At 46.4% G+C, this 27501-nt stretch overlaps 1 protein-coding gene across 1 annotated transcript in view; it reads left to right on the top strand.

Annotated features, from left to right (window-relative positions):
* The window catches only part of PTPRF (protein tyrosine phosphatase receptor type F), a 379820-nt gene that overhangs the window by 164042 nt on the left and 188277 nt on the right, over positions 1-27501 (top strand). Inside the window, exon 5 of the mRNA XM_029046831.2 lies at positions 3228-3369. Within this exon, the coding sequence (XP_028902664.1) occupies positions 3228-3369 (142 nt within the window). The remainder of the gene's footprint in view (positions 1-3227; positions 3370-27501) is intronic.

The raw sequence follows: 27501 nt of genomic DNA, 5'->3' as shown, positions 1-27501 counted from the left end.
TGTCGAGAAGCGGGAGTGTTCTTGGAATGGAGAAACTCAGCCGACTGAAAAAATAATAATGACAATACACTGCCTCTGCCCCATGGCTACCGTTGGTAAAACAGACCGAGTTTGAGACAGTTGCTGCAAAAGCAACTCTTTTAAGTAATGTTTGCACTTTCTCAAGCATCTCTGTTCAGGCTTGTGTCATGCATGAAAATTGATCATCTTCCTTTGCATCTATGTATAACCAGCCAAAAAAAAGCCCTAAGCTTTGCCCGAGTGTGACATACAGGTCTGTGGGAGGGGAAAGCCCTTGGAAGAAGAGATGGAAAGAAAGGAAGAAAGGCATAGACACAAAGGAGAGAGAAATTGATTCATCAAAGGGCATAGAAGGCTTGCACACACACAGAGACCAGGAGGGAGAAAGAGAGAGAGACTATCTGCTTCTTTGCTCTGCTCAGCAGTGTTCCACCATCTCCAAAATGGGCGCTTTGGCCAAAATTTTGCAGGTCCCACCTGTCTTGCTGCTGCCCAGATTAGGATTCCTGCAGGTCCCATCATTTGCATGGCCTAGTGGAAAGAGCATGGGAATCAGAGGTCCTGGGTTCTAATTCCAGCTCTGCTACTTACAAGTGGGCAAGTCACTTTTCTGTGCCTCAGTTCCCTCATCTGTTATTATTATGGCACTTACTAAGTGCTCACTATGTGCCAAGCACTGTTCTAAGTACTAGAGTGGTTACAGGTTTTTCAGGTTCACATGGGGCTCACAGTCTCAATCCCCATTTTACTGATGAAGTAACGGAGGCCTAGTGAAGTGACTTGCCCAAGGTGTATGTATGCACATACATACATGTGTCATTTATTGCCTTTGCAGAAAGGCAGAGATTTGTGTTCTAAATTCCAGTTTAACATAGTGTTGTATCCTTACATAGTAATTTAGGTACAGTGGCTCCATTTTTCCTACAAAATGTTTAAGCCTCATTTGACAGTAATTAAAAATGATGCTAATTTCAAAATTCTAGCTCTTATAGATGAAGGTCTTAGAATTCTTTGGCCTGGTAATAATAGTAATAATCATAATAATTAAAAACTCCCAGCTTACATAAAACAGGTCAGGTTAACCCAGGGTTCCCTTTACTTACTGTTGGACTTGGAGCAGCCTCCTCACCTAGAAAAGGGACTAATTTCCCTTGGCCGGACCCCTCTCCAGCAGGTTAGAGGGTTTGTGTGAATGTTAGTTAAAGTTCTTTGTTAAGGGCCTTCTGCTTTTCAGGGAAAAGGCATATTGTAAATCCAGTGAAGAAAATAAACCAGATAAATATTTAAGGCTCAGTCGAAAATTGATGGATGAAAGAGAGGAACGATTTTTCTATCAGGCTTGAGTTTATCTCTGTAGCTACTGAAGCTCCGTTTTGTTTTTCATCCAGGGAAAACCATCCCCAGCTCAAAGGGCAGTGACTAACAAGTTTTGTCACCTCCTAATTTTTTTGTGAAGTTGTTTTTATTCCCTACGCATTTTTGGCCCTTTGTGCTGTTCATGCATCTCACGCCCCTAACTTAAAGTCGCCCTCTTCCCTGATTTATTTATTAATATGCTTCTTTTATCCTTTAGCCTCTTCTCCTGGGCCTGCACCTTGGCTGCCATGGTGATAGACACCACACAGATCTGTATATTTACCCATCATTTCCTGCCCTCCCTGATGAATGCCTGTATTCTCTTCCTCCTCCTCCCTAAGGGCTTTCCTTCCCTCCCCTTAGTTGCCCCAGAAGTCTCTCTGCCTCTCCACCAAGCTCAGTGTGATCATGCCTCCTTCACTTTGGACTCAAGTCTCCACTCTTTCTCGGCTATCCTTTCTTGCTGCTTCACATTTGCCTTTTTATGTTTATAACAGAGTTCGATGTCTCCTCTACTTTCTGCCCCCCCACCCTCCCCAGCTTTTTCCTCTCCTCATCTCCTCGCCAAACCTGGCAGGGGATGCTGGAAGGTCAAAGTTGGTACAGGCCTCCAAAATTCAACTCAGAGATGCACATTCCAAACTCCTTGGTCAAACACAGTAATTAAAATACTTCCCAGTAGTTGTTTAGGGTTTCCAAAGCCGTGTGATTTTTTTAATATATTTTTTTTAATGATCAGTTGTAGGCCATACTTTTTCAGTGGATAGTGGACAATCCTGACTCACTGACTGGCACTGGCCCTTTGTCTTTTCATCTTCCCATTCTTTTTCTTTACCATGTTCCCTTTCCAAATCCTTCACCCACCCTGCATCACTGTTCACATCAGCATCATCAGAATTTACTGGGAGCCTGCTGGGACAGAGCCCTAAACTAGTTACTCGGGAACCTACTCAGGAAACAAAAGATGCGAGTCCCACCTTTAAGTTGCTCATAGTCATTTTCCTGTGTGCCCAACCGGAGGGGACAAGTGGGTTTTGTGGAGTGTGGGACTGTAGCAGGCGTTGATGACATTAGAGTAGACAGACTGAGATTGAGACAGAGGCAGAAACTGCCTATATATTTCCTCTTCCTGTCAGGAGAACAAAAAAGGATGAAATTTCTCTTGGACATGTGAGCTTGTGACTTGCATGTCCCTCACACAGCTCTTTTTCTGCTCTTCTTCCCACCTCGTGCCAAAAGTTGCCTGAATTTAAGGCTGACCTTAAGAGCCTTCAACAAGAGATTTTTAAAAAATGGTATTTAAGTGCTTCTATGTACCAGGCATTTTCCAAGTGCTGGGGTAGATACAAGGTAATCAGACTGGACACAGGTACTGTCCCACATGGGGCTCACACTCTTAATCCCTATTTTTCAGATGAGGGTAACTGAGGCACAGAGAACTGAAGTGATTTACCCAGGGTCACCAAGCAGACAAGTGGCGAAGCCGGGATTAGAATCCAGGTCCTTCTGATTGCCAGATTTTAAAATCCGGGGCCCTTCAATCTCTCTTCCCAGCTCCGAGGCAGATGCAAAAACTAAATAAATCCGATGTTATTATAGCAAGACACTGTTACCAGTCATCTCTCTTTCCCCAACATCCTTTCTTCTGTTCATCCAAGTGAGACTCTCCTGGTATATGGATTTAGGAGAAATAGATCCCCACTGAGGAGTGTAACAAAATGAGTCTGAGAGGGAGGAGTAGTGGTGTGAGTGTTTGTGTGTTGTGGTGTCCTTTGAATTTGACTGTTGAAACCCGCCATCCTGTTAGCACCCAATGGAGACTTAACAGCTCTTCCACTCTTCTTCACCAGGTTATTGAATTTGACGATGGGTCAGGATCAGTCCTGCGGATCCAACCCCTTCGTGTGCATCGGGATGAGGCCATCTATGAATGCACAGCTACCAATAGCGTCGGGGAGATCAACACCAGTGCCAAACTCACCGTATTGGAAGGTAGGAGGAGAAATGGGTCTTGGGATGGTGGCCAGAGTGAGTAAGGAAAAAAGAGGGAGGTGGGATAGTGGAAGCTAGTGAGGGGAGGCGTAGCAGCCAAACAATATTCCATGGTTTCTGGGTGTGTGTCGTGATGGGGAAGGGGAGCTAAAAGAGGAGTTATTTCAACATCACCGTGGTTGTTGAGTGTGGGCCAGGGAACATGAAGGCGGATAGAGAATGTGCTGGGTGCAGGAGCAGATTTTTGGTGGAATAAAGGTGTGTGTGTGTTGGTGAGTCGAGGGTGGGGGGTGGGGAGAGGTTGCTGTTTCCTGAAATTGTCAGAACTGGATTAACAAGGTCTAAGGTAGAGTGGCCTTTGGGATCCAGAACGTTGCTCCAAACCTCTGTTCCTTCTTCCACAACACTGCGGTACTTACACATGAGCTTGTTTTGGGCACAGTTCATTTGGGATATGTGATCTTTGTAAGTGGAATTAAACGGTGAAGGCAAGTCTCGATGTGAAGACATAAGCGCTTTTTCCTGGTGCTGCTTAGACTCTCAGTGTGAGGACATGAGCGCATTTTCCTGGTGCTGCTTAGGCTCCTGAGTTTCACTAGTCAGGGCTTCCTCGGATGGGTCAGAGGTCATCTTATTTTGCCCCACTTGCTTTAGATTCTCCCTATCCACATTCGTGCCTCGTCCAGCTCTTCTGCACTAAAGTCAATTGGTCCTCTTGATATTTAGCAACTGCAACAGTTGGCCTGGCTGAGGTCTCGCTTTCTGTTGATGCACCCAGGAGCAGTGCCTTTGGTGCTAGGAGCTGTTAATCGATGGTATCTGGTCCCGTTTCAGTTGGTTTGGTTCTCTTCCGTGATCTGTGGCTGAGCCATGAGCCATATGCCCATATGCCCCTACCCTAGGCAAGGGGTTTCCTTTCGGTGCCTCACCACCCTTGATTTTTGCCAGTTTCTCTTCACTCTACCTTAAAACTCTGTAGTGTCCTGTAAATTTTGCTTGGGCCGAGTAGAATTTTCTGGCAGGCGGTTACTCCCTAAGTGTAGTTTTAACCTGCCTTTATTACCTGGAATAAAACAGAGAAAGCTGTTTTCAAACAAAGGATTAGGGAGATTAGCAGGTCTGAAGACTAAATTGGCGGATAGATGATGACACGGCCAAATGCTAGACTGCCAAGGGCTTCGGCTGTGCCGAGAGAATTAACACAGGTCCGACTCTGAGAAAAACATGACAGGTCTCCCGTGTACCAGCTGAAGCCGGGCCTAGAGATCAGAAGCTGAAGGCTGCTGTTCCCCTCACTGAGCCCCAATACACTGCCCCCAGTGAGCTTCATGCCAGTGAGAGCTGGCCTGCTTTGGAAGCCATGTTCCAGAGTTGCCCACTGACAACCAGGCAGCTGGCGGGGCCAAGCAGGAATGGATCTTTCTCATAAGTGCAGGTTTAGAGAGTGAATGGTTTCATTGTCTCTCTTTCTCACTCTGTTTCTTAATAGCAGGGTCGGTCAAATGGGGAGCCAAATGTCTGTTGTGAATATGTCTGGCTACACCCTCTGGCTAGTGCAAATTCTCTTAAGATTCAGCCAACAAACACTCTCTTTCAGAAGTTGATTTAATGCAAAAGCTGCACTGGAAGGCATTTCTCCCTGTCTCTGTGCCTCTATCTCTCTATGTCTCATGGCTTGCATCAGAGGGCCCAGTTTTCTCAACGCATTTCTGATCCTCCGTTAGTTAAGGTCGCACCGGCAACCCACCGAGGGAGCTCAGATTCTGGAAAAACGGGCGTGTGAGGCTCTTCAGCTTTGGGGGCTGGGTTCTCAGTCCCTCCGGGCATCTCTAGGGGCTTTTTCCACCGGGCAGATCTCCTTCTGAGGATAGTAGTTCTCCTCACCGGAGCTTTCAGGACTCCTTCTCTGGCTCCACATCCCTTCAGCCTTTCCCACACTGGATTCCACAAGAACACAGCCCTGGATGTGGTTAGGGACAAGGGGCACACAGGAAGCTCTTGCCTAATTGAATATCAGAAATGTGATTTTTCGGAATTGTTTTCAGCTCTTCTGGAGTTCATTGTGTTCCCTTTGTTCTGCAACCTGAAACTGCATAGGGATGATGTAAATAAACCTGCCTCCTGTCACCTGGGGCTGGGAAAGAAGTGAAGTAGCATGGCCGGGGGAAAAAGCACGGGCATCGCAGGACCTGAGTTCTAATCCCAGCTCTAATGCTTGTCTTCTGTGTTACCCTGGGCAAATCACTTAACTTCTTTTGTGCCTCAATTAATTCATCTACACAATAAAGATTAAGACTATGAGTCCCATGTGGGACAGGGACTGCTTCCGACCCAATTTGCTTGTATTCATCCCAGAGTTTAGAACAGTGCTTGGCACATAGTAGGTGCTTAACAAATGCCATTATTATTATTACTACTACTACTAATAATAATAATAGTGGGACCCAGGTGTCCCTTGGAAGTTATTTTGAATGCTCTTCCATTCAGAGTCTGAGGCTGGAGGGAAAGCAGGAGTTCCTCAGGTCTGGTTTTTGTCCCTGCAGTGTCACCGCTCCCCGTGACCTCAACTCTAGGATCTAAAATGGGATCCACAAATGCTTTGACTCTCAGATATTTAAAAAATCATTTTCTGAAATAGAGTTGGTCTTATTTTGGTAATTCAAGGGTTTACAGTACTGTGCTGCCTGTGCGTTATGGAAACAGCTGCTGTTGAGAACTGAATCATCTTCATTTTTGTGCCTAAGTGATATCAGAATGGGTGCTGGAGACTGTATGGTACAGACCCTTATGTGCGCTTTTAAGCATTCGCTTCTGCTGAGTGCTATTAAACCTTCCGCCCCTTATCTTTTTCATGTTTCTTTTTTCTTTCCTAAATGGCTTCCCCAACAAGGATATCATAGATTCAAAATGCCTTGAGCCAACAGTCAAAATGGGGGAGGAGGGATGTGGAAAGGAAGGCTTCTGGCTTCAGTAGCACGAACAAGGTCAGGTTTTCCGTATGATCTCAGATGGCAGGGGTTAAAATGGTTTTCATAATTACTGTCAGACAGAAATTTACTGTAAGTGGTGTAGACCTCTTTCTTGTGAAGACTCTGACTAATGCAAGGGAGCCTTGGGCACAAGGCGCTCTCTCCCTTTTTCAGAGCAATCCTCACAGTGGTTGCCTGCTGCATATATAATGCTCATTGATTTTTATGTTGCAGAAACCTCTGTTACCCTCATTTTTTTGGTTTCCCCTTTAAATTTAGTCCTTAGGACAGAGGCTTTCCCATCAGCATCTCCTCCTCTGGGGTTTGGGTGACTTCTAGGATGCCCTTGTAATAAGATAATCTGCTGCTTCATTTGATTTGTGTGCCTGCTGCATTTTGAGCACCATTCCTGCACCGGTCTACTCAGGGAACTTCCGATCCCTAGCTCAACCTTCCCAGGATTTTAAGAGACAGGCCAGAGGCTCCCCTTTTCACAGGAGCAGGTTATTCACAGTCCAGAGAAGCCGATGTCAGAATAGGCTTCCTTGTCCGCCCTCTCCTCCTTTGTCCATCGTTTTTTTTTCCTCTCTCCCCTCTCCGCCTCAGAATACTTTTAGTGACGAACGCTCTATCTGTTTAGTGTAATTGAAAGTTATTTCTCCTGTTGATCAATGGGTGAGATAGCCATGAGAAGACCTTCCCTTCTCTTGGACTGCTGATAAGCTGAATTATGTATGAGTCATGTTGAACATTTCTGTCTTTTTCAATTATGACCCAAAGTAGCAGAAAAATACTCTTGCCCGTCTGGCAGAAAGGGAAACTGGGGAAGGTTGGAATGAATAAATGCACACCTATTCTCTGGGAAAGCTGGAGGGGCCAGTGTGGGGACACTTTATAGGTTGCCAATTAATAAATATGGTTTTGAGCTGCACTGGTGGGAATTATATCTCACGTTAGCCCGCCGTCGCTCACACGGAGGCCTCGATGCAAGGCTCCGTTCAGGAGAACAGTAGGCGGCAGGAAGGAGAGGTGATAGTCCTTGGGAAAGGACTACCAGAAAGAGCATGGGCCTGGGAGTCAGAGGACCTGGGTTCTAATCCTGACTCTGCCATTTGTCTGCTGTGTGACATTGGTCAAGTCACTTAACTTCTCTGTGCCTTAGTTACCTCAAATGTAAAATGGAGATTAAGACTGTGAAGATCCTGATTATCTTTATCTACCCCAGTGCTTAAAACAGTACCTGGCACATAGTAAGGGCTTAACAAACTCTATTTTAAAAAAATTTAAAAATCCATTAGATGGCTCTCAGGAGCCATCATGTTCAGTGAGTTCCCCACATTTCTAGGTGGTTTTCTCCCTCATCCCTGTTTACTTCCTCTTTCATCCATCTATGCCTCTTCATTGGCCTCCCCCAGCACCCTCCCTACCGTGGGCACATCCCCCTCGCTGTCTCTCCTCTCTCTCTTCTCTCTGTCTCTCCTCTCTTCCCCCGCTCCCCCCCACCAGAATAGAGTGATTGGAAATGAGACTCTGCCGCTTGCCAGCTGTGTGACTGTGGGCAAGTCACTTAACTTCTCTGTGCCTCAGTTACCTCATCTGTAAAATGGGGATTAAGACTGTGAGCCCTACGTGGGACAACCTGATCACTTTGTACCCCCCCCCAGCGCTTAGAACAGTGCTTTGCACATAGTAAGCGCTTAACAAATACCACCATTATTAAATGAGCTGAATTGGAGCATCTCTGCCTATTTCTCTGGTTGGTGATAGAAGCAGAAAAGTCCCCCTCAGAGCTGCCACACCTTTGACAGCTGAGAAGCTGGGCAGACAGGAAGGGGCTCCTTGCCCCCGGGGCTCTACTTGTTGCCAAACCAGTAGGCAGGCTGCTAACTGTGGACTTTTGTCGCCAGAAGTCAGACTTTGCTGTGGGTTTGAGCCGAGTTGTGGAATCTGGTAAAGCTCCAGTGTTTGCAGTGTCTGGGGTGGGAGGCCTCTCCAGCTTTATTGTGGTACATTGATTACTGAACCATGTCATGAGTTTCATTTCTTTCACCATCTGCTGGCCCCAACCCAGTTCCTGGAGTTACCCAGTTTGAAATGCTGTAAATGGTAAACATTTGACAGTTACAAATGATTTCTGCAGAGGACTGGATCTCCAAAGGACTGAAACAATATGTCCTTGTTGTAAACACTCTTCTAACACAGATTCCACCATTAGAATTGTAAACCAAAGTTAGCTCTGTTTCATCTTTATTTGCGCTTGGGTAGCTAAGAAAGGATCCCGAGGAACATGACATTTTAGCTGGCCGGTTTTCTTTTGCATCATTTTGGCCGAAGGAGAGCCCCAGAAACAGTTCCAAAATCGGAGTAATTAGAAAAGAGAGGTTTGGTCTGCAAATGCTACACAAAGATGAACACATGGTCAAAAGGGAGGAGTATGGGAACAGCCTCCGTACAATGAAGCAGGCATGAATAATATATATGGCAGCTCATCTTAATGGGGGGCACGAGTTCCCCCATCTGCACAGCATTGATGAAGAAGATGTGGAGAGAAAGAACTTTCCCTCCCCCTTCCTCAGCAGAGCATTTCCCTAGAGTTTCTAAGTGCTTTGTCCACTCAAGGCATAAGTGGCTCAACAGCGTCCCTTGAGAGATTCTCCCTGGCATAATTAGCCCTCCCCGGTTAAGGGCATCACCTTGACGTTTCCCTTGAATTTCCCTCTTCTTAATCTTCCTCATCGTCAACCCATCCGTGTGCTGGAAGAATCTATTAATTCTGTATTAAACAGGTGCCCACAAGGTAGGACTGCCTTGGGCAGGGCATTGATTTAAGCCACTCCGACTTCTGCCAGAACACATTTCTTTCATTCATTCAGTCGTATTTACTGAGCGTTTACTCTGTGCAGAACGCTGTTAGTGAATGAGAGAATAACAATACGTGTTAAGTGCTTATTATGTGCCAAGCACTGTTCTAAGCGCTGGCATAGATACACGTTAATCGCACTTGTCCCCCCCGGGGCTCACGGTCTTAATATCTGTTTTACAGATGAGGGAACTGAGACTGAGATCTGCACAGCGGACAAGTGGCAGACCTGGGATTAGAACCCAGGTCCTTCCGACTCCCAGGTCTGTCCTCTACCCACTTGGCCGTGCTACTTCCCAAAAAGTGGTGTGGGCATGCACGTGGCACTGGGCACAGTGTGAGTTTTTCTACAGTGGGATGTTGCAAGTGCTAAACTACTGCGCTTTAGGAGAACTAGGTGTATTAAGGCGTCTTCTGCTTTTGTTTCAGTTGATTATATTCTAAATCCAGATGAGTGGCAGAAGGTTTGCCAAGCCTGTGGCCCTTGTCTTTGACCTTCCCATCTATGTGTGTTCCCCGACTTAAAAGGCAATACACACTTTACGTTGCTAATGGCGATGGGCCCCCTTGCTTTAAGAAAGTTCATTTTCTCTAGTCCGCTCCTCAGAAGGACGGTGTATGTGACTCTAAGCCAAGCACGAAGGCTGTTGATTGTGAGCCGGTGACCAAGTTTTTATTATCCTTAACAATAATAATAATAATAATAATAATAATTGGGGTACTTGTAAACACTTACTATGTGCAGAGCACTGTACTAGTAAAGCTCTGTACTAGATACTGTGCAGTCAGGTCGGAAACAGCGTTTGGTTGGTGGCGAGGCATTGCAGAAGATTGTTCCTTCCGTGGCCTACCAGAAAGCGATTCAGATGATTCGTTATTGGTCTTTAACAGCTTGTTCTTCTTTTGGGGGGATCTGGGTCCTGGGCGCCCCCCCCCCCCCCCCCCCCCCCCCGCTACTCAGTGTCTGCCCTGGGGCCGACTTGCAAGTAGATTCAAAAGACATACTATCTAACCCCACATTCCCTATCCCTACCTTTCCCATAGCCAAAGTTCATTAGGAGCCTGGAGAAAAGAGCTGAGCAGCATTGAGGATCAAATTTTTTATTTTTGTTAATTAACATTCTTCATCCCCTTTGGCACTGCTTCTATAAGATCCGGCCTTATCTTTCAGACCCTGGACCCAGGGGCTCCTGTTGGCCTTCATGTTTGCTCTAGACGAAGGTATTTCAACGGTGGAATTTCACTCCTAATTCTGATGTCGCCAGAATTTTTTTTTTGTCAGTTAAATGAAAGCTGCATCTTGCTTTAATGTGGTTTTTTTTTTTGTATTTAACAATAATGGTTCTCTTGGCTGAAAACAAGAGATCATTTAGAAGCAATTCCTCAGCCGAGGAAAGTTTAGTGTTGTCAATCTCTCCCCCAAATAGGAGAGTCAGCAAATCTGAGGAAATTTATCAGTCCTGAATACCATCATTTTCAACTCTTATCTCTGTTTAAATGATTAACTAATGGTACATGACCATATAATGTATCCGAGATGGCCAATTCCATCACAAGACTGCCATACACGGGGGTTATCAACCAGGTTCATTCTACCAGGTTTATGAGGCAAGAAATACAACCTTTGAAAAGTTTTAAATGGAATTTCACATAATTAATACACAGTGGAGCCCTCGGGAATTGTGTCTCATGAAGAAAGCCTTGAGTCTTTGAAGATATTGGCCACTTAATTTCTCATCAGGAACCACACAAATCTAAGCTTCCTGGCACGGGCCTGCGCACCCCCTGCCAGCCTGAGAAGCTTTACTAGATGTCTATTTCCTGAAAAACTGATACTCCCATTGGAGGGGAAAAAAAAGGTGTTTTTCCTCTTCACATTTGCCTTTTGATACCAAGAATTAGAAACCGTTCAGAATTATAGGCACCCTGATGGGTTCGGTATGCATATGGCGGGGCAGGAGAGGTGAAAACGCCAAGAAAAACAAATAATTAATCCTCATTGAGTTGATTTCACAGAATAAACATCTCCTTAATTCCCTCCTGGCTCAGAAAGCCTGAGGTTATTGGGACCGTAAAGAATGTGCCCCAAACCCTGCTAATAAAGGCAATGTCTGATTTGTTTCTCAGTCTCCGACAGGTTTCTTTCATTGTTGGACTTTTTGGAATGCGGTTTTATCCGGGTGTGCTCTTGGCAGGCGAAGAATCATTACCGTTGGCTGAAAAGACTGGTGGCTACCGATTAATTTAGCTCATTCCTGCCCATACCCACACACATCCATCCACATCATACCCACTTTGAGCGTCTTATCTGATAATCCTAGTGCTTTACAAAACCCTGGTGGCAAGTCTTTCTTATTTATTCTTTGTAGGCCTCAGTGTAAGATTGAATGTTTCCTTACAGCGGAGTCTCGATGCAACAGATGGATGGCAAACAGAATATATGCCCCATTATGGCTCTCCCTTCCTGCCCAGTCCAGGCTTTAGGGTTAGAGTTGAGTAGGCAAAGTCTTGGGAAATGAAATCCTTTCTTCAGTTCCCAAACTCCCGTGCTGCTGAACAGTCTCTGATATTGTACATAGTTTTGGCTGACTAACAGGACCGCAATCTCTCTGCTCTTGGTGGTTTATAGAACGTCACGACCCACTCTATAATCCCAAAACAGAAATCTCCTTTGAACTTTCACATCCCCTGCCTTAGCTCCTCCCTCAGGGGTTCGGGAGGTACCGCAAAGCATGCCAAACCCTAACGCCTAATGGTATCAAATTGAAAAGGAGTAGGTGAAATCACATGAGGAAGGAACACTGCCCAGTATGGCTGACACTGGAGACCCAGTTCCATGATCTTTTCGGAGCAGTTCAGAGGTGAGGCAGAGTATGAGTAAATCAATGAATGGTATTTACTGAGTGCTTACTGGGTGCAGCATACTGTACTAGGTGTTTGGGAGAGTACAGTACAGTAGAGTTGGTAGACACAATCTCTGGTTTTTTTGCCATGGTTTTTGTCTCCTCTCTTACTTGGTTTGTAAGGCTGTAGAGTATGAGTTTTCAAGTCTCAGAAAAAGATGGAATAAAGGAAAATCAAAGCAAACTGCCTGGGGAAAATGTCTAATATTAAGACCTTTTTGAGTGTGGGGTGGTCTCCAAGTGGCAGAAGTGGAAATTCCACCTTTTGAATCGTGTAAGACAAATCTAGATCAAATCAGTCAGGCAGTTGCATTTATTGAGCGCTTACTATGCAGAGCACTGTTCTAAGTGCTTGGGATAGCATAATATAACAGAGTTGTTAGATGCATTCCCTGCCCACAAAGAGTAAATGGTCTAGAGGGAGAGACAGACATTAAGAGAAATAGACAAATCGCGGGTATGTTCAAAAGTGCTGTAGTAATGAGGGAGGGGTAAATAAAGGGTGCAAATCCAAGTGCAGAGTTCATCCCCCTGCCTCCGAGCAGGGTTATTCCAATCAGTCAATCAATCAGTGATATTTATTGAGTGCTTACTGTGGGTAAAGCGCTTGGGAGAGTACAGTACAAGAGTTGGTAGACATGTTCCCTGCCCACAGTGAGTTTATAGACTAGAGGAATCCCCCAAAATTTTCAGGGAAAGTTCCTGAAGCATGGCTTCCTAACAGACGAGTTAGTTTCTGAACTAACCACTTGTCTTTTGTCCCCAGCTTTTGTGCTTCTGTTATACAAATTAATGTCTGAGTTAACCTAGCAGGTGTTTTTTTTCTTTAAAATGCGTTTTGAAAGCTCTTCCAGCTTCTCCGGGAGCAGGGTTAGATAATACTGTGAAAACCCGCCACATCTTCATCTGCCATGTTAATCCTCGGCTGTGCCACTCCAATCCTTTTATCAGGTTGGTCCAGCTTGACCAAAGTGTCTTTCTGTATGAATTCAGTGATCGAGTGGAAGCGCTGGTGCCTAGTTGTGATCTCAAACAAGAGTGTGTGTACGCGTGCATGGCCCTGCCCAGTGGTCCCCCGGCCGGCAGGGTTCAGTAACATGAAGTAGATTGAGTTTGGGGAACAAATTAAGCAAGCAAAATGCAGGTTCCAGAAAACTGTCTCCCATCACAGCAATGCCAGACCTGTGTTCATGGCACAAGTCACTCAGGAAACTGGCGCCCTTGAACATCTCTCTGCAGATGCTCAGAGACATCCAGCCAACTGACGACATTCACTGAGTGTGTAAAATAAAGTGGCCTAAGTCAAAGGGAACAAAGGCAGGCAGAGATCTCTGAATTTGCTCTGAGCTCATCCTGGCAGAAATAACCAAACACCAACTCGAAATTTATATCACCCTTCCTTCCAAGGAGCTTAAAGACACCCTTTCTTTTCCTCCGAGTGTCTGTCTCTGAAGACTGGCAGGTGGTTGATATGAGGTCCGAAGTGATGAAGTGACTTGTGCGGAAGAGCCAGGATTAGAACCCAGTTCTCTGGGCACCTAGTTCCATTTTCCCCTCTGTGGAACTGGGACTCTCTCCAGGAGGTATTACTCTCTCCAGGAGGTATTCTCCAATGCCCAACTCGGTGGGTCATTCCTTAGCTGGAATTGCCCCTGGAAACAAATGCTCAAATACAAATATGCCCAAAATAGCCATGGCCCCGGGTCAAACCTAAATCTGAAGTAGAACCGGCACTGCTGTCCCATAATCACCTCTCTTCTCAGATTGATGTACGGGGGAATGGGAGATTTTCACATTAAGGCCTTTTCACAAACTTAGCCAGAAGCTGCAAACCATCTTTAAAGCTAGACTAATTTGTTCTTCACATTGAGGTGCAAGTCAAAGTTGCCAAAAATAGGCATTTTAGATTTCACCACTGTTCAGGTAAAATGCTTTCTAACAGGCCCTGGTTAACCTTTTGGCCCTCAAAATTGCTCATGCTGCCTCGTTCATTATCATTTATAATGAGTTCGTATGGCCTGATGACGGCACTGTGGGTAGGTGCTGTCCAGAACATAGATTTAGACAGAGGCTCTAACTTAAATCGGTTCATAATCAACTGAGCAGCATCCCCCACCCTTTCTAAGAACATTCTTTAGTCTCAGTTCCATTTATAAGGTCTCCAGAGATGCCAGTGTTTCATTTTGAGGGCAGGGGTGAAAAGGAGACAGGGATTGTAGGGCCGGTGGGGGTGTGGCACCTGGGAGGGGGCAGGCCTCAAAAACATCCAAGAAGTCACTATTTTGGGTCATTTCACCTATGGATTCGAAAGTCTCAGACATTTTCAGAGAACTGGTGTGAGCCAGGCTGGGAGTTCTGTTCAAAAGCTGAGGGAGCAGGTGTCCCCAGCTCCCACCTGGCCTAGGAGACCGTCCGTCCGTCCATCCATCCATCCATCCCTGACCCTCCCTTGCCCTCTCAGACTCCTTTGCTCTAAACGAAACAACCTCAGTTTCCTTCACCTTGCCTCCTAGAAACCATTTTCGAGTCCTCTCTTTATTTTGGTCACTTCTCTGGGCCCTCTCCAGGGCCTCCATGACCTCTTTAGCCTCCACCTTCTGCTCCAGCCCTTCTGCTCTAATTCTGCTCCTGTGTACTTTACACCTCCTGTTGCACAGTGTGTTACCCTAAGTGTTAAGAAGAGAACTGGGAAAGAACTTTGCTAGCAAAACCAGGAATCAGAAGAACTGAACTGGAGGAATAACATTTTTAACTTTTGAAACATTTCTCACTCAGACTGGTTTTTCTAAACCCTAGCTTAATGTGCTTTAGGTCCCAAGTCTGTGGGCCTATGCTCATTTTCACTGCTCGCTAACTTTCTCAAATTATATTGAAACTGAAAGCTTTTTTGGACAAGGACTGCCCTTCAGGGTTAACTTCAGTGCCAAATTCAAGGGCAGTTCACCTCCGGGGATGTGGCTTCATCATCATCTTCCTAAACTTCCTGGCCTCTGCCATCCTTCAAGTACACATGAAGCAGGAGGAGGGTTAGGCACCGAGATTTGGTGTTGATCAGTGACAACAATAATAGCCGGCCAATGCCAGACTGTTGATTTACAATCTGCCTTTCATAGGACCGTTTCTTCTCTCATTTGTTAACTTGCTCTGCACTGATTTTGGCAGGAGAAACAGAGAGAGGGCGAAAGAGGTCACTCCAAAATTCAGCAGCAGGAGAGAAGGGAGTCTGGGCCTGGTGTTACCTCAGGTCCCAGGAAAATTCTCAGGGCCCTTTTCTTCCATGGCAGCTTCTCTAGGAACTGTGAACATTCACATCACCCCCACTCAGATATCTAGTCTGCCTCTGCGTCGGGATGGGCAGTTATTTCAGCGACAGGGCCACTTAGCCTTCGGCACAAGGCTGGGGAGGGCCTGTCAGCTGACTCCTCCCCGGCTCTCACTGTTACTGCGAGAAGTGGAACATGGCAGAGGGAGGCTCTTTAGGGCTCCAGAGCGGCAGCGCCTACCCTGCCGCTGGCCAGAGGGGCGTGCAGAGAGTCGTTGACTGCGGTAGCCACAGGCCTGGAGCCAGCTAAGAATTGCCATGGAGGACCGCTTCTGCAAATCAACTGGTGGCCAGAATCCAACCTGAACTGCGGTGGGTCAGGTGGTGGTCTGGAGCTGGACTGTAAGCTCCATTTTGTCTGCCCTCGATATCCAGGGAGTGTGTTTTTCTCTTTCTCAAATTCTTTACTTCATCTCCTTTCTGTTGTCATTCTGTCTCCCTTCCTCTCTTTCCGCCCACACACTTTTATGCTTTATATTATTGTCAGTGGGGCTGTGAACTATGCATAAACCTCAAGGGGAAATGTAGCCTAGAATTTTCTAAACATTTTGCACCACCTTCTGTTTCCCAACCCTCCCATGTATTACTGTGGCTCTCCACCCCTTCCTCTGGATTCCTCCCCTTCTCAACCTCTATTCTGGGAGAATCTGTTTGGAAGTAAGAGGCCTCCACGTGGAATCACTGAAGGTGAGAATGTGACAGTGGAGAAGCCTGTTTTGGTAGGGTCAAGAGACTCACGGCTGTAGAATGTAAGAGCACCAGCCAATTTTTGCCAGGGGGGTGTAGGGGGTTGGCTGTATGTGTTGTGCTGCCCAGTTGAAACTGCTGGACCTAGCAAAGGAAACCAATAAGCAATGCTTTTCTCTCTGTCAGGGAAAGGGAGAAACTTAAAAAAAAGCAAAAAACTAATTAGACACTAAAAAAATGCTATTGCCCCAGGCAGGCATTTGCTAACTTTAGTTTGTTATTCAGTTTGGTTCATTGATCTTGTCACCGTTGATGATTCATGAAGTTGTGACTACTGTAGGAAACACAGTACAGTATACGGGTTGGGAAATTCATCTCCATTGCCACACAGGCATCGAAGGTGCCCTGAAAGTGTTAATAAAAGGCTTCGTTGGATCACTCCACTACTTTTTCCGGCTCTGCTACTGGCTTGTGCCTCTTGCTTGGACTGGTTTTCAGCCCTTAGGATAGGGAAGGGTGGACCCCCCCCCCCCCCAAACACACAGATACACTTTTCATTATTTATCCTGGCTCACCCTGGTGAGTTGGATGGAAGGACGGGTCGGAGGAAGGTCTGAGACAGCTTGCCTAGGAGTGCTGTAATCCCAGCAGGGTATTTACCATTTCATTGACCTAGAAAGTGTTTTTTGTTTTGGTTGGTTTTTGTTTTTTTTCTAGAAAGGGTTTTCTCAGCTTGTTTGATAGAAGCGTATATAAGGATACGAAGACTTTAGGGTCCTAAACCCAGAATTCCTGAGAAACACAGGGGGTGTGAGGACCTGGGTGGAGTCCAGGAGAAAGCCCCTTCAGACATGATTCTAGGGAATTGGTTCCCTGTAGGAACTCAGACAGGTCTTGGGCTGAGCACTGTCTCACCCAGAAATGGGAGGAATAATGTGTGAGAGTCTCGCTGGTCCCCTCCAGAGCAAGATTTCTTGTCAAGCACAGCAGTCGGAGTCTCCGCCTTGAGTTGGGAAGCCTGTTTATAGAGGATGAACCACATCCTCCCCAAGGTCATTTCAGTTCTAGGATTCTCTCAGGAGCTTTTTGCCACCATGGCAGCCATGTTTCTTAGGCGCATCCTTGTACTACTGGGCTAATTCTCCAAGTTACCATGGAGAGATTACCCTTCTCCCTTCCTTCTCCAACTCCCTAAGACACTGCTATTTTCTTTCAGTATATGTGATTTCCAGAGATCTTTTTTTGGTTACCATTATTATTATTACTGTTATTTTGGAATTTAAGTTTTTACTATGTGCAAAGCGCTGGGCAAGCACTAGGGTAAATGCAAAGTTTACCAGGATGGATCCAGTTCCTGAACCACATGGGCCTCCCAGACATAAGCTAAGCCTGAAGTGGTTTGCAGAGTTTCATTTTATCTGGAATGAACTATACCTCTTTTTTATCAATAATTCAGTGATATTTATTGTGTGCCGAGCACCATTCTAAGCCTTTGGGAGAGTACAGTGTAACAGAGTTGGTAGGGATATTCCCTGCTCACAACAAGCTTAGAGTCTAGAAGGGATGCCAGGGTATTAATGGGATGACACCCCCCCCCCCCCCCGGAAAGGAGGAGACTATCAGTAATGTGTGTAGTTAGCAGTATGGGCTTGGGAGTCCTAGGATGTGGGTTCTAATTCCAGCTCTGCCTCTTGTCTGCTGTGTGACCTTGGACGAGTCACTTAACTGCTCTGTGCCTCAGTCTCCTCATCTGTAAAATGGGGATTAAGACTGTGAGCCCCATGTAAGACAAGGAGTGTGCCCAAACCTGAATAGTTTGTCTCTACCCCAGTGCTTAGAACAGTGCTTGGCACATAGTAAGCTCTTAAAAAAAATACAACAATAATAATCATTATTAGTTTCATTCTCTTCTTATTCTGGGTGCTTCCATCTATTGGCATGGGCCTGGGGTTCCCCGAGCTATATATCGGAGTTTTCCAGCACAGTTAGAGTCATGTCAGAGTGGCCAAGCCGGAAACCTCTTGGAAACACCCTGGGAGCCCTCTAGGAAACAGCTGAAGAGGAGGAGGCTGAGCAAATTCTCATCTCCACGTCCTCCCTGCTACTGCTATTCCCGGTGGTGGAAGGAGGATCCTGATGAGTCCCAAGCGGGGGCTTTTCAGGTGGCTGGCAGAACCCCAAGAAATGTAACCAGTCCGTCCGTTGCAGGAGATGGGGCTGCGTTTGCAGGATTTCTTAGTTAACTCTGCGTGGGATTTCCCAGCTCCACAAGCTTCTGTTTGGGGGTTTTCATTCCAGCGTGTGTGAGATCGTCAAGGGCGAGCCACTACTTTTGCCAGACCTGGGCAGAGGTGTTTTCCTGCCAGTGTAAAAAGTGATTTTGCAAAGTTTGGCCATTGGCTAGTGATTTATCATGGAGGGCATCTCTCAGCTAGTGTACCAAAGAAAGAACAATCCAAGGAATGTGAAGTGCCTGGCACTTGAGGGAACAGGCCTTGCTGGGGAATGATGGAATTAGGGACCTGTTCTCCCCTTCATACAATTACCTTGGCTCGGGCTCTGGTTATAATGATGGGGGTCAGGCCTGCGTCTCAGGACACGGCCTCACTCTCCCCACGTCCTTGAGAGTGGATGTGCTCTGAATCCTCACCCCTGGAATAGGACTTCTTCCTCTCCTCTGAAAGATGGCTGATGTTTTTAAGGTCCTTGTGAGGTTGGTTACAGCAGATGGCCTCATGGCAAAGGAGTGGTAACGGTTATGTTTGTAGAACTCCGAGAAGACCGAGCGCTGAATGGGAGAGTTGAGTAATGCCTCAGTCTTGAGTGAAACGAAAGCCACATCTTGGGCTCCTGGCGCATCACTGAGCTGCTTTAAGCCAACCTGGAACCTAGACCTCCCTTAACATTTCCCCTCTTGAGGGGTAGCCATCTTTTGAAGGCAAACACCAACTAAGATTTGGTTTCAGTGATTCATTCAATCGTATTTCTAGAGTGCTTACTGTGGGCTAAGTACTGTACTAAGCGGAGTAAAAGTACCTCAGATCCACTCCCTGTGTTTACTGGGTGGTAGAAAGCACTCTGGCCACCTGCGTGCTCCGGTAATGGAAACGGAGCGGTTTCATATTGAGCTGTGGGAAGTCTTCACTATCAGTTTCAAAGAGAAATTCCTAGTGTTTTCGCCAGTAGGTTGTACGCTCTTTGAGGCCACGGGCTGTGGGTTTCGTCACCCCCTAGTGTAATTCTCTGAATGTCCATAAGTGTTCAGTCAATCATATTCCATTGCTTACTGTGTGCACAGAGCACTGTAGTAAGCGCTTGGGAGAGTACACTATGAAAGAGTTAATAATAAGAAGAAGAAGAATGATGATGGCAGTATTCGTTAAGCATTTACTACATGTTAAGCACTGTTTTAAGCACTGAGGTGGATACAAGTTAATCAGTTTAAACACAGTCCGTGTCATGGGACTCACTTTTAATCCCCATTTTATAGATGAGGTAACTGAGGCCCAGAGAAATTAAGTGACTTGGCCAAAGTCACACAGCGGAGTTGGTAGATATGTTTCCTGTCTACAGCGACTTTACAATGTAAAGGATGATGATCGTGATGATTAATATATGCATAATTAATTAATGAATAATGGATAGCATTCAGGGAACTGAACCGTCCCCCCCCGACAGGTCCCTGCCCCCTGTTGTAGCCCACTAAAAGCTGAAAAATTCTCCTTAAACTCAAATTCCTAGTGATTTAAACCGAGCCACTCTGCAGCTGCCAAATAGGCTCTCTGGAGTTCCCTGGAGAATAATGCAGAAGTGTGATCGAAATTCTGTACTGCCAGTTTCAAAATCATTTTTTCCCTTTTCCCCCTGCCCAAAGTTAGCTGAGCCACCTTTGCTTATTAGGACTAGCCACAGAGTGATATTGGCAGTTCAAATACTTCTGAGCTGGCAGTATACAGACTTAAAATTTTATGTTCCTATCTCAACAGACTCATTCCTCTTTTTTGATCTAAGATTCCATTGTTCTTCCCCTTGCAGTCAGCTCCAGGTGAGAGCAGTAGTGAGATTTGGTGCTGGGGCACTGGCTTTTTTTTTTTAATGGTCTTTGTTAAGCACTTACTATGTGCTAGGCACTATTCTAAACGCTGGGGTAGATACAAAGTAATCAGGTTGATTACAGTCCATGTCCCACATGGGGCTCACAGTCTTAATCCTTATTTTACAGATGAGGTTACTGAGGCATAGAGAGGTTAATTTCTTAGGTCACTAAGGCCTAAGGTCACTTAACCTCCGATGTGTGCCCAGGGTCGCACATCGGACAAGTGGCAGAATCAGGATTAGAACTTAAGTCCTTCTGATTCCCAGGCCAGAGGTCTATCCACTAGGTCATGCAGCGTCTCTGAGTTTCTGAAGATATTAAGCGTGAAGATATTAAGAGTTAGTTTCTAAAAACATCATCAAGTTCCCCTGGCTTGTCCTGACCTGTAGCTTTAAGATCCTGGGTAGATTTGTTTCTTCCAATTAATTAGAAGGTTCTTGTTTTTCATGTTATTTGCATAAGCATGCATGTTCAATCCAGGAAACTCCAAATCCAAGAAGTAAGATTAAATAAATACATTTTATTGCAGTTGTATTCAAATCTATTATTTGATGTTGAACATAGATGAATACAGAACAGGGATTGGTTTTTTTTTTTTTTTTTTGGTTTTGGTTTGGGTTTTTTTGTGGGTGTTTTTTTCCCCAAGTTTCTGTGTGCTCTGCATACAGTAAGTGCTCAATAAATGCCATGGATTGATTGACTGTATGTTGGGATTTCCAGAAGTGGGAATCAATCAAATCAATCAGTGGTATTTATTGAGTGCTTGCTCTATGTAGAGGACTGTACTAAGCATTTTTAGAAAGTACAATACAGTTAGTAGACCTGATCCCTGCCCACTTTCAGTGAGCTTTCATTGTAAAGGTGGCAGGAACTTCTGCCCTTCTCACTGTTCCTTCACACTGTCACCTAAAAGAGTCGCTGCGTTGTATGAGGCAATTCATCGTGGTATTTACCAAGTGCTTACTATGTGCAGAGCACTGTCCTTAAACGCTTGGGAGAGTACACTTCAACAGAATTAGCAAACAGGTTTCCTTGTCCGTGACGCACTTTCAGTCAGTTGTAGGGTGGTGGATTTCTCGGGCTGTTCTCTGAGATCAGGAGCAGTGTGGAGACAAAGGAATATAACCTGTCATTGGCCCCCGAAGCCTGAGGCCCATGTCCTGCAGCATGTTATGTGTCTTAGATTTTTAAACACTTAACTCTCGAAGATCTTCCCCAACCCTTGAAGACAGGACAGCGAGGGGTTTGAGAGAAGTGAGGCAGTAAGTCCCCCCCACCCTTGTGCAGGCTCTTTTTTTATGGTATATAAGCACAGACACTGCAGTAGATACAAGCAAGTCAGGTTGGACATAGACCCCGACCAACATGGGGGCTCACACTCTTAGTTCCCATTTTACAGATGAGGTAACTGAGGCACAGAGAAGTGAAGTAACTTGCCCAAGGTCACACAGCAGACAAGTGGCAGAGCCCAAAGTAGAATCCAGGTCCTTCTGATTCCCAGGCCTGGGCTCTATCCATTAGGCCACGCTGCTTGGCTTTTCCCGAGCTCCTGTGGTCGCCACGGCAACCAGCCAGTTTCCATCCATGTTTCCCCAGCTACTTCTGGGGAAGCTGGGTGTGGCTCCAGCAGGTCCTCCTCACTCACTGTAACGGAAGGGATCCAAAAGGAAAAGTAATGGCTTCATCTCAGGGCATTCCAAGAGTTAAAATGCCAGAAAAGCATCCAGAGGGAGCATAGGCCTTTGAATGCTAAGATGTTCAGCGGAATAAGACAATAGCTACTAGAAAGGGGGGAAGCACCCTGGCATCTCTCAATTCTTGTCTTAAGCGGTAATTGAAGCCATTAACACAATCGGTTTCACCAGTTAATAGTAGAAGAAGCTCCAGAAAGGCTTGTGGAGTGAATCACTCCTGACTGGCTTTGCAGTTGGTATAATTTGACATTTACTCTCAATTGTAAATACAGAAAACGGTAGTGAGATGTGGAGAATGTGATGTGTCATAAAAGTTACGGCCTCCTCATTAAATTGACGGCACGAATCGGAGACGCCCGGGAACACGACGACGGGCCCGCCTCCCCCGCCGGAGTCCGCGGCCACGCTATCGCCACGTTGGGCCAATGGGAGGCCGGACTCCAGACCATCCTCCGGTTTTCGGGAGAACTCGGCCGGTTGTAGCTTCAGCATAATTACCGCGTCGGCCGGTTCTACTCGAGTGCCCGTCGCCGGCGATGGGCTGCGCATCTGTCGACTGAGAGAGGCCGGTTTCCACGGAAACCGCATGTCCCACTACCTGTGAATAATTGAGAACGACAGCTGTAATGAGGGAATTTGGGGCAAATTGGGTAAATATTCGTAACCAGATTACACTGATAAAATATTTTCACAGCAGATAAAGACATTACTTCCAGGCTTTAAGGCGATGGAGCTCAAGAGGGACAGGAGAAGTGGCCGTCCACGCGAGGATCGGCTAATCCAAGGCGCGTGGGCTGTGAAACCGGGAGCCGATTCCCAAGGTTTCAGAGCAGCGTTTGAGGAAGCTGGAGCCCGTGCTTCTCCTCTAGGGCCCGCAGCCCTTTGTAGCTTGGTTCCTAAGACCAGGTAATTGAAATGCACAAGGTCTAGATTTGTCGTTGCGTCGGCCAGGAAGGGAAAGCTCGGGATGACACTGGAGGCTGCAGGCTGCAGCAGTGCAGGTGTGTGGCTCACTCGCTCGCTTTTCCGAGAAGGCCATGCGTGGGACTCCCAGGGGCCAGAACGATGCAGCCTATTAATAACAACCTAACCAAATAGCCGTTCTATAAATCTCCCGTTTAATAGGCTTGGAAAATCCAAACGGTTCCTTTTTATAATGCAAAGCTCTCCTTTCTCCCTCAGTCTCTCCTTCCATCCCTCCCTCCCATCAGCAGTTTAATTTCCCTATAAACCTGAGCTGGGGGACCAGTGCACTCGGCATTACAGGGAGCGGTGGGAGGAATAGACTGGACCCATCCGGATGAAACAGGATCTAGGGGGATCAGGACTCAACCACTGAAGGCTCCTATTCACTTTGGGTTGACACGACCTCCAGAATTTACAGTGCCCGGCTCTGTGTATGTTGTCTCTCATGTCAAGCTAGCTGAGGTAATGTGCTGTCATGTCTGGCCGAGCTATCTGTACGCTGGGCTTGCCTAGGGGAGATACGGGGGTGCGGCTTGGTGCGGAGTAGCTAATGAAGTGAGGGGTTTGGCTCGAGAAATCCAGTGCAGCGCTCCGTTGGCTCCCTTTCTTCTGCGACCCCTGATTTTTTCTCCTCCGTAGCCTGTCTCCACAGCCAAGACTGCTTTCCACATCTACCCGGGGCTGTCTTGTGTCAGGCACCAGAGGGTTCTGGAGGTGGCATCTGCCGAGTGAAGCCCACGGAACATCGATGTGGAGGGCAGTGGCCGAGCAGGTGTTCGGAAGCTCTGCTTTTAATGAATCTTCCCGGGTTTTGCCCCTGGGCACCTTGAGCCCTCCCCGAGAAAGGCCGGATCAACTTCTCCATGTACGGAGGAAAAAAACGATTCACATCACACCACCGTCCTCGCCCCTACCTCCACCCAAAGCTTGCTTGTTCCCCAACTAATTGGCTGGCTGTGTTTAGCAAGCCCGGGCTGTGCTGCTCTGAAAATGGGAAAACTGTTATTTAATGGTCTGCGGTGACATAGGGGGAGAGTTCAGGGTAACATCTTTGCCAACCACACTGTCTGGTAATCAGAGGGAAAACTTGTCAGGTGCTGCATCTGTACTGAAGCTGTTAATTGATTCAGGGGCAAGCAACTGGAAGAAGCTTTCAGCATCACCCAGAGCAGAGATAGAGAGGATTTCAGCCATTCTTGCTCAGCCATAACAGGATTCTCTCCAATCTGGCTGACGTATGAGAACCAACAGTCTTGGCCTTAATTGCCCCTTTAAAAAGTAAGGGGGTAGAAACCTTTTTTTTTTGCTCCCCTTACCCCCAGTTCTCTTACCCACCATTCCCCCATGTTTGAGAGAGCGCGCAATTGTACTGGGTGACATGGAGGTGTCAAGTTTGATCATAAAGGAGGTTTAAATGGGAAGAATTACACTTGTTAGAGTCCCACTCTGTTCTGGGTGCCAGAGTCTTGTCAGATTGAAATATGTAACAGAGGCTGAATGGATGAGCAACTTCCATCTGCTTCAGAATCTCTCCAAGATAATCAAGAAAGATGAAAATTGTTTCTTCATTTTTGACCTCGAACTAACCCGTTTGCCTGGTGTCCATAAAACAAGAGATGTCTTAAGACCAGACATAAATTCTCCCGCCGCTTGGGATCCCAGGTCTTTTTTATCAATGCTTGAAGCCGGAAGACCCACTCGAATTATGAGTCCCGTTTAGTAACATTTTGCGGGGGGTTGGGGAAGGGGGATGGAGAATCCGCCACAAGAAGAGCCTTTATTTAGATGCTGGTGGCTGCTCATAAGGCTCATAAGGGAGAGGATATTAAACCCAGAATCCCAGGACTGTAGAAGCCGTGCCATGAGAGAGAAAAATGTGGCCATCTCTTCAGGAATTGAAACAGGGCTGTCCTCAGCTCATGCTTCCCCCGGGACAAGATGGCAGAGTTCACCAGCCCTGGGTTGTAGCATATGACCCTTTGGGAATTTGGGGGTGGAGGGAAGGGGAATTGTTGCTTTTTAAGCCAAACAGGGAGAAGTGAGGTAGTGATGGTATTTATTGAGCACCTGCTGGATGCAGCACACTCTACTAAACTCTAGGGAAAGTATATCAGAAGGCCAAAGCCTGTTTGTTTCCTTTATGGACGACAACCGGGAAGAAAGAGGTGTTTTTTAAATTTCCTGCCTGGCTGAGGAAAAGTCTTTAGTTTTAGCAACCAGCTGAGAAAGGCAAATTTGGGGGCAAACGTTGGTACAGAATTGGAGGGCCTTAGACAGCAGGGATAGGGAGAAAATCCAGGCCTGAAAAACAAATATTTTACCAGCATAAGTAAACACAGGAAGATAAGCTGTTTGTTTTTCCTTACTCCTTGGAAGTTAATGTTACAAGTGTACGTTGGAGGAACGGTGTGTTCCTTCTCTGAGTCAGAGTAAAAAGGAAAATGTGCAGCAAAACTGTCCCAAGGCCGTTTTGTGGTGGCTGTTCCCATTGCCGTTGAAAGTATTGCTTATTGCCTGATGTTACAGCTCCAGGTGCTCAGCTGCTGATATAACGGGTCCACGGGCCCAGATTTTGGCCACCTGGGTGGGTGTCACTCCTTTTATTCTGTACTTGTCAATCACTCCCTCAGAAGGCGGTATTTATTGAGCACCTACCATGTACAGAGCACTGTACTAATCACTTGAGAGAGTATGATGTAACAGAGGTGGTAGACACATTACCTGCCCACAATGAGTTTACAATCTAGAGAGGGAGATAGGATATAAATGAATGAATTGTGGATATGTAAGTGCAGTGGGGCTAAAGTAGGGGTGAATGAAGGGAGCAAATTGAGTGATGCAAAAGGGAGTGGGAGAAGAGAGTGCCCAGTTTAGTGCACGGCACCAATAAATGCTACTGTTACTGAGAAATTGTATTTGGCCAGCCTTATTCTGAACCCTCACTTGTAGTGTAGCCAGACCTGGGCAGGATTGTGGTCGGGGTAGCCTTGGAGATCTGAGGCTCAGAGTCCTTTGCTGAGGTTGTAGACCTGCAGCCTTTGAGCCAATATTTTATCCTTTGGAGATATCTCAAAATTAATGTACCTTTTAGGTTCTCCCCACCCCTGGTGAAGGCTGAAGCTCTTGGTGGTGAAAGGATGGCTAGGTAAGAAAATTGTTCATGGCGATGCAGTGTGGGATTTTCTCCCCCTGAAGATTGCAAGCTCCTTGTGAGCAGGGATCGGGTCAACCGACTCTGTTATATTGTCCTTTCCTAAACACTTAATTCAGTGCTATGCACAGAGTAAGCGCTCAATAAATACCATTGATTGATTGACCAACTGGCTTTTTCTAGAAGCGGAAAGAGCTCGTTTCCTTGCTGTAGCCGTGCCTTAACCTTGAGGTTGACCAGCCCCTGGCATTAATGCCTAGCAGTGGGATAAAGTAGCTTTTTGTGACGGTTTCCGCGTGCCTAGAGCCACGTTCTCAATGCCAGCATTGTTGGGCTTCTCCAAGGGCCTAATGTTTGCACATCTGTGACAGCAGGATGTAACCTTGCTCATAATTCTTACTGAGTCTGTTTTAGTACCACGACTCCAGGGCACCTCTCCTGGGCTGGCTCTGCCAGTTGGCCTGCAAAGTTTGCTCGAATCAATAATCGTTCTCAGAGGTGTGTGTGGTGGAGGGGTGGTGGTGGAGTTTTCTTCCTCTTGTCTCTTCTTTGGACCCCGGTCAGCACCTAGGATGGCCGCCTTTATGCCATAAAGTATAATAATGATGGTATTTGTTAGGTGCTTACTCCGTGCCCAGCACTGTTTGAATCTGGAGCAGATTCAAGGATGAACACAATCCCTGCCCCACCTGGGGCTCACAATCTTAATCCCCATTTTATAGATGAGGTAGTGAGGCACAGAGAAGTGACTTGTCCAAGGTTACACAGCGGACAAATGGCGGAGCCGGGATTAAAACCCAGGCCCTTCTGACTCCCAGGCACGTGCTGTATCCACTTGGTCAAGCTGCTTCTCTAATTCTGACAGAGTAAGGGGTGGTGATTGTAATCGGTGTGAAGACCAGCTGTATCATCTCTGTCCTGAACTCTACAATAGAGGCTGTCAATTATCAAAGCATTCCCTATAGTCAGTCAGTCTGAGTCCAGAGCACTGTACGAAGCGCTTGGGAAAATACAGTGCAGCAGAGCTGGCAGGAACAAACCCTGCCCACGCGGAACTTACGGTCCACCAGGGGAGACAGACATTAAAATTGACCGTAAGTAAAATTCCGGTGAAGTGTGGGTCCCTCCTCCTTAAGGGGTTTCAGTAGAGGCCTGGGAAACCTGCCGTCCTCAACCTGCTCTTTTACCACAGCCTGAAAGGATTCCAGGGAAAACTCCCACCTCCATGGCTTAATGGCCGCCTTAACAGCGGCACCTGTATTTTGACAGTTGCACGATAAGCCAATACGTTTAAACAAATAAGGGAGCTGTGTTCTACATGGATAAAATTGTAGGATGAACCCTGCCTTAATTAGTACTGGTAATACTCCTGAACACTCCTGCTGCTTGCTATCATAAACATATTGCATGTGCTCGGAGCGTACACAGAACGGGAATGGTTTACGGGGACAGGTGCTCCTTTTAAAACAACAAATCAACCGTGG

The sequence above is a fragment of the Ornithorhynchus anatinus genome, chromosome 18 (assembly GCF_004115215.2).
Source record: "Ornithorhynchus anatinus isolate Pmale09 chromosome 18, mOrnAna1.pri.v4, whole genome shotgun sequence".
NCBI classification, from domain to species: Eukaryota; Metazoa; Chordata; class Mammalia; order Monotremata; family Ornithorhynchidae; genus Ornithorhynchus; species Ornithorhynchus anatinus.
This window is presented reverse-complemented; position numbering and strand designations above follow the sequence as displayed.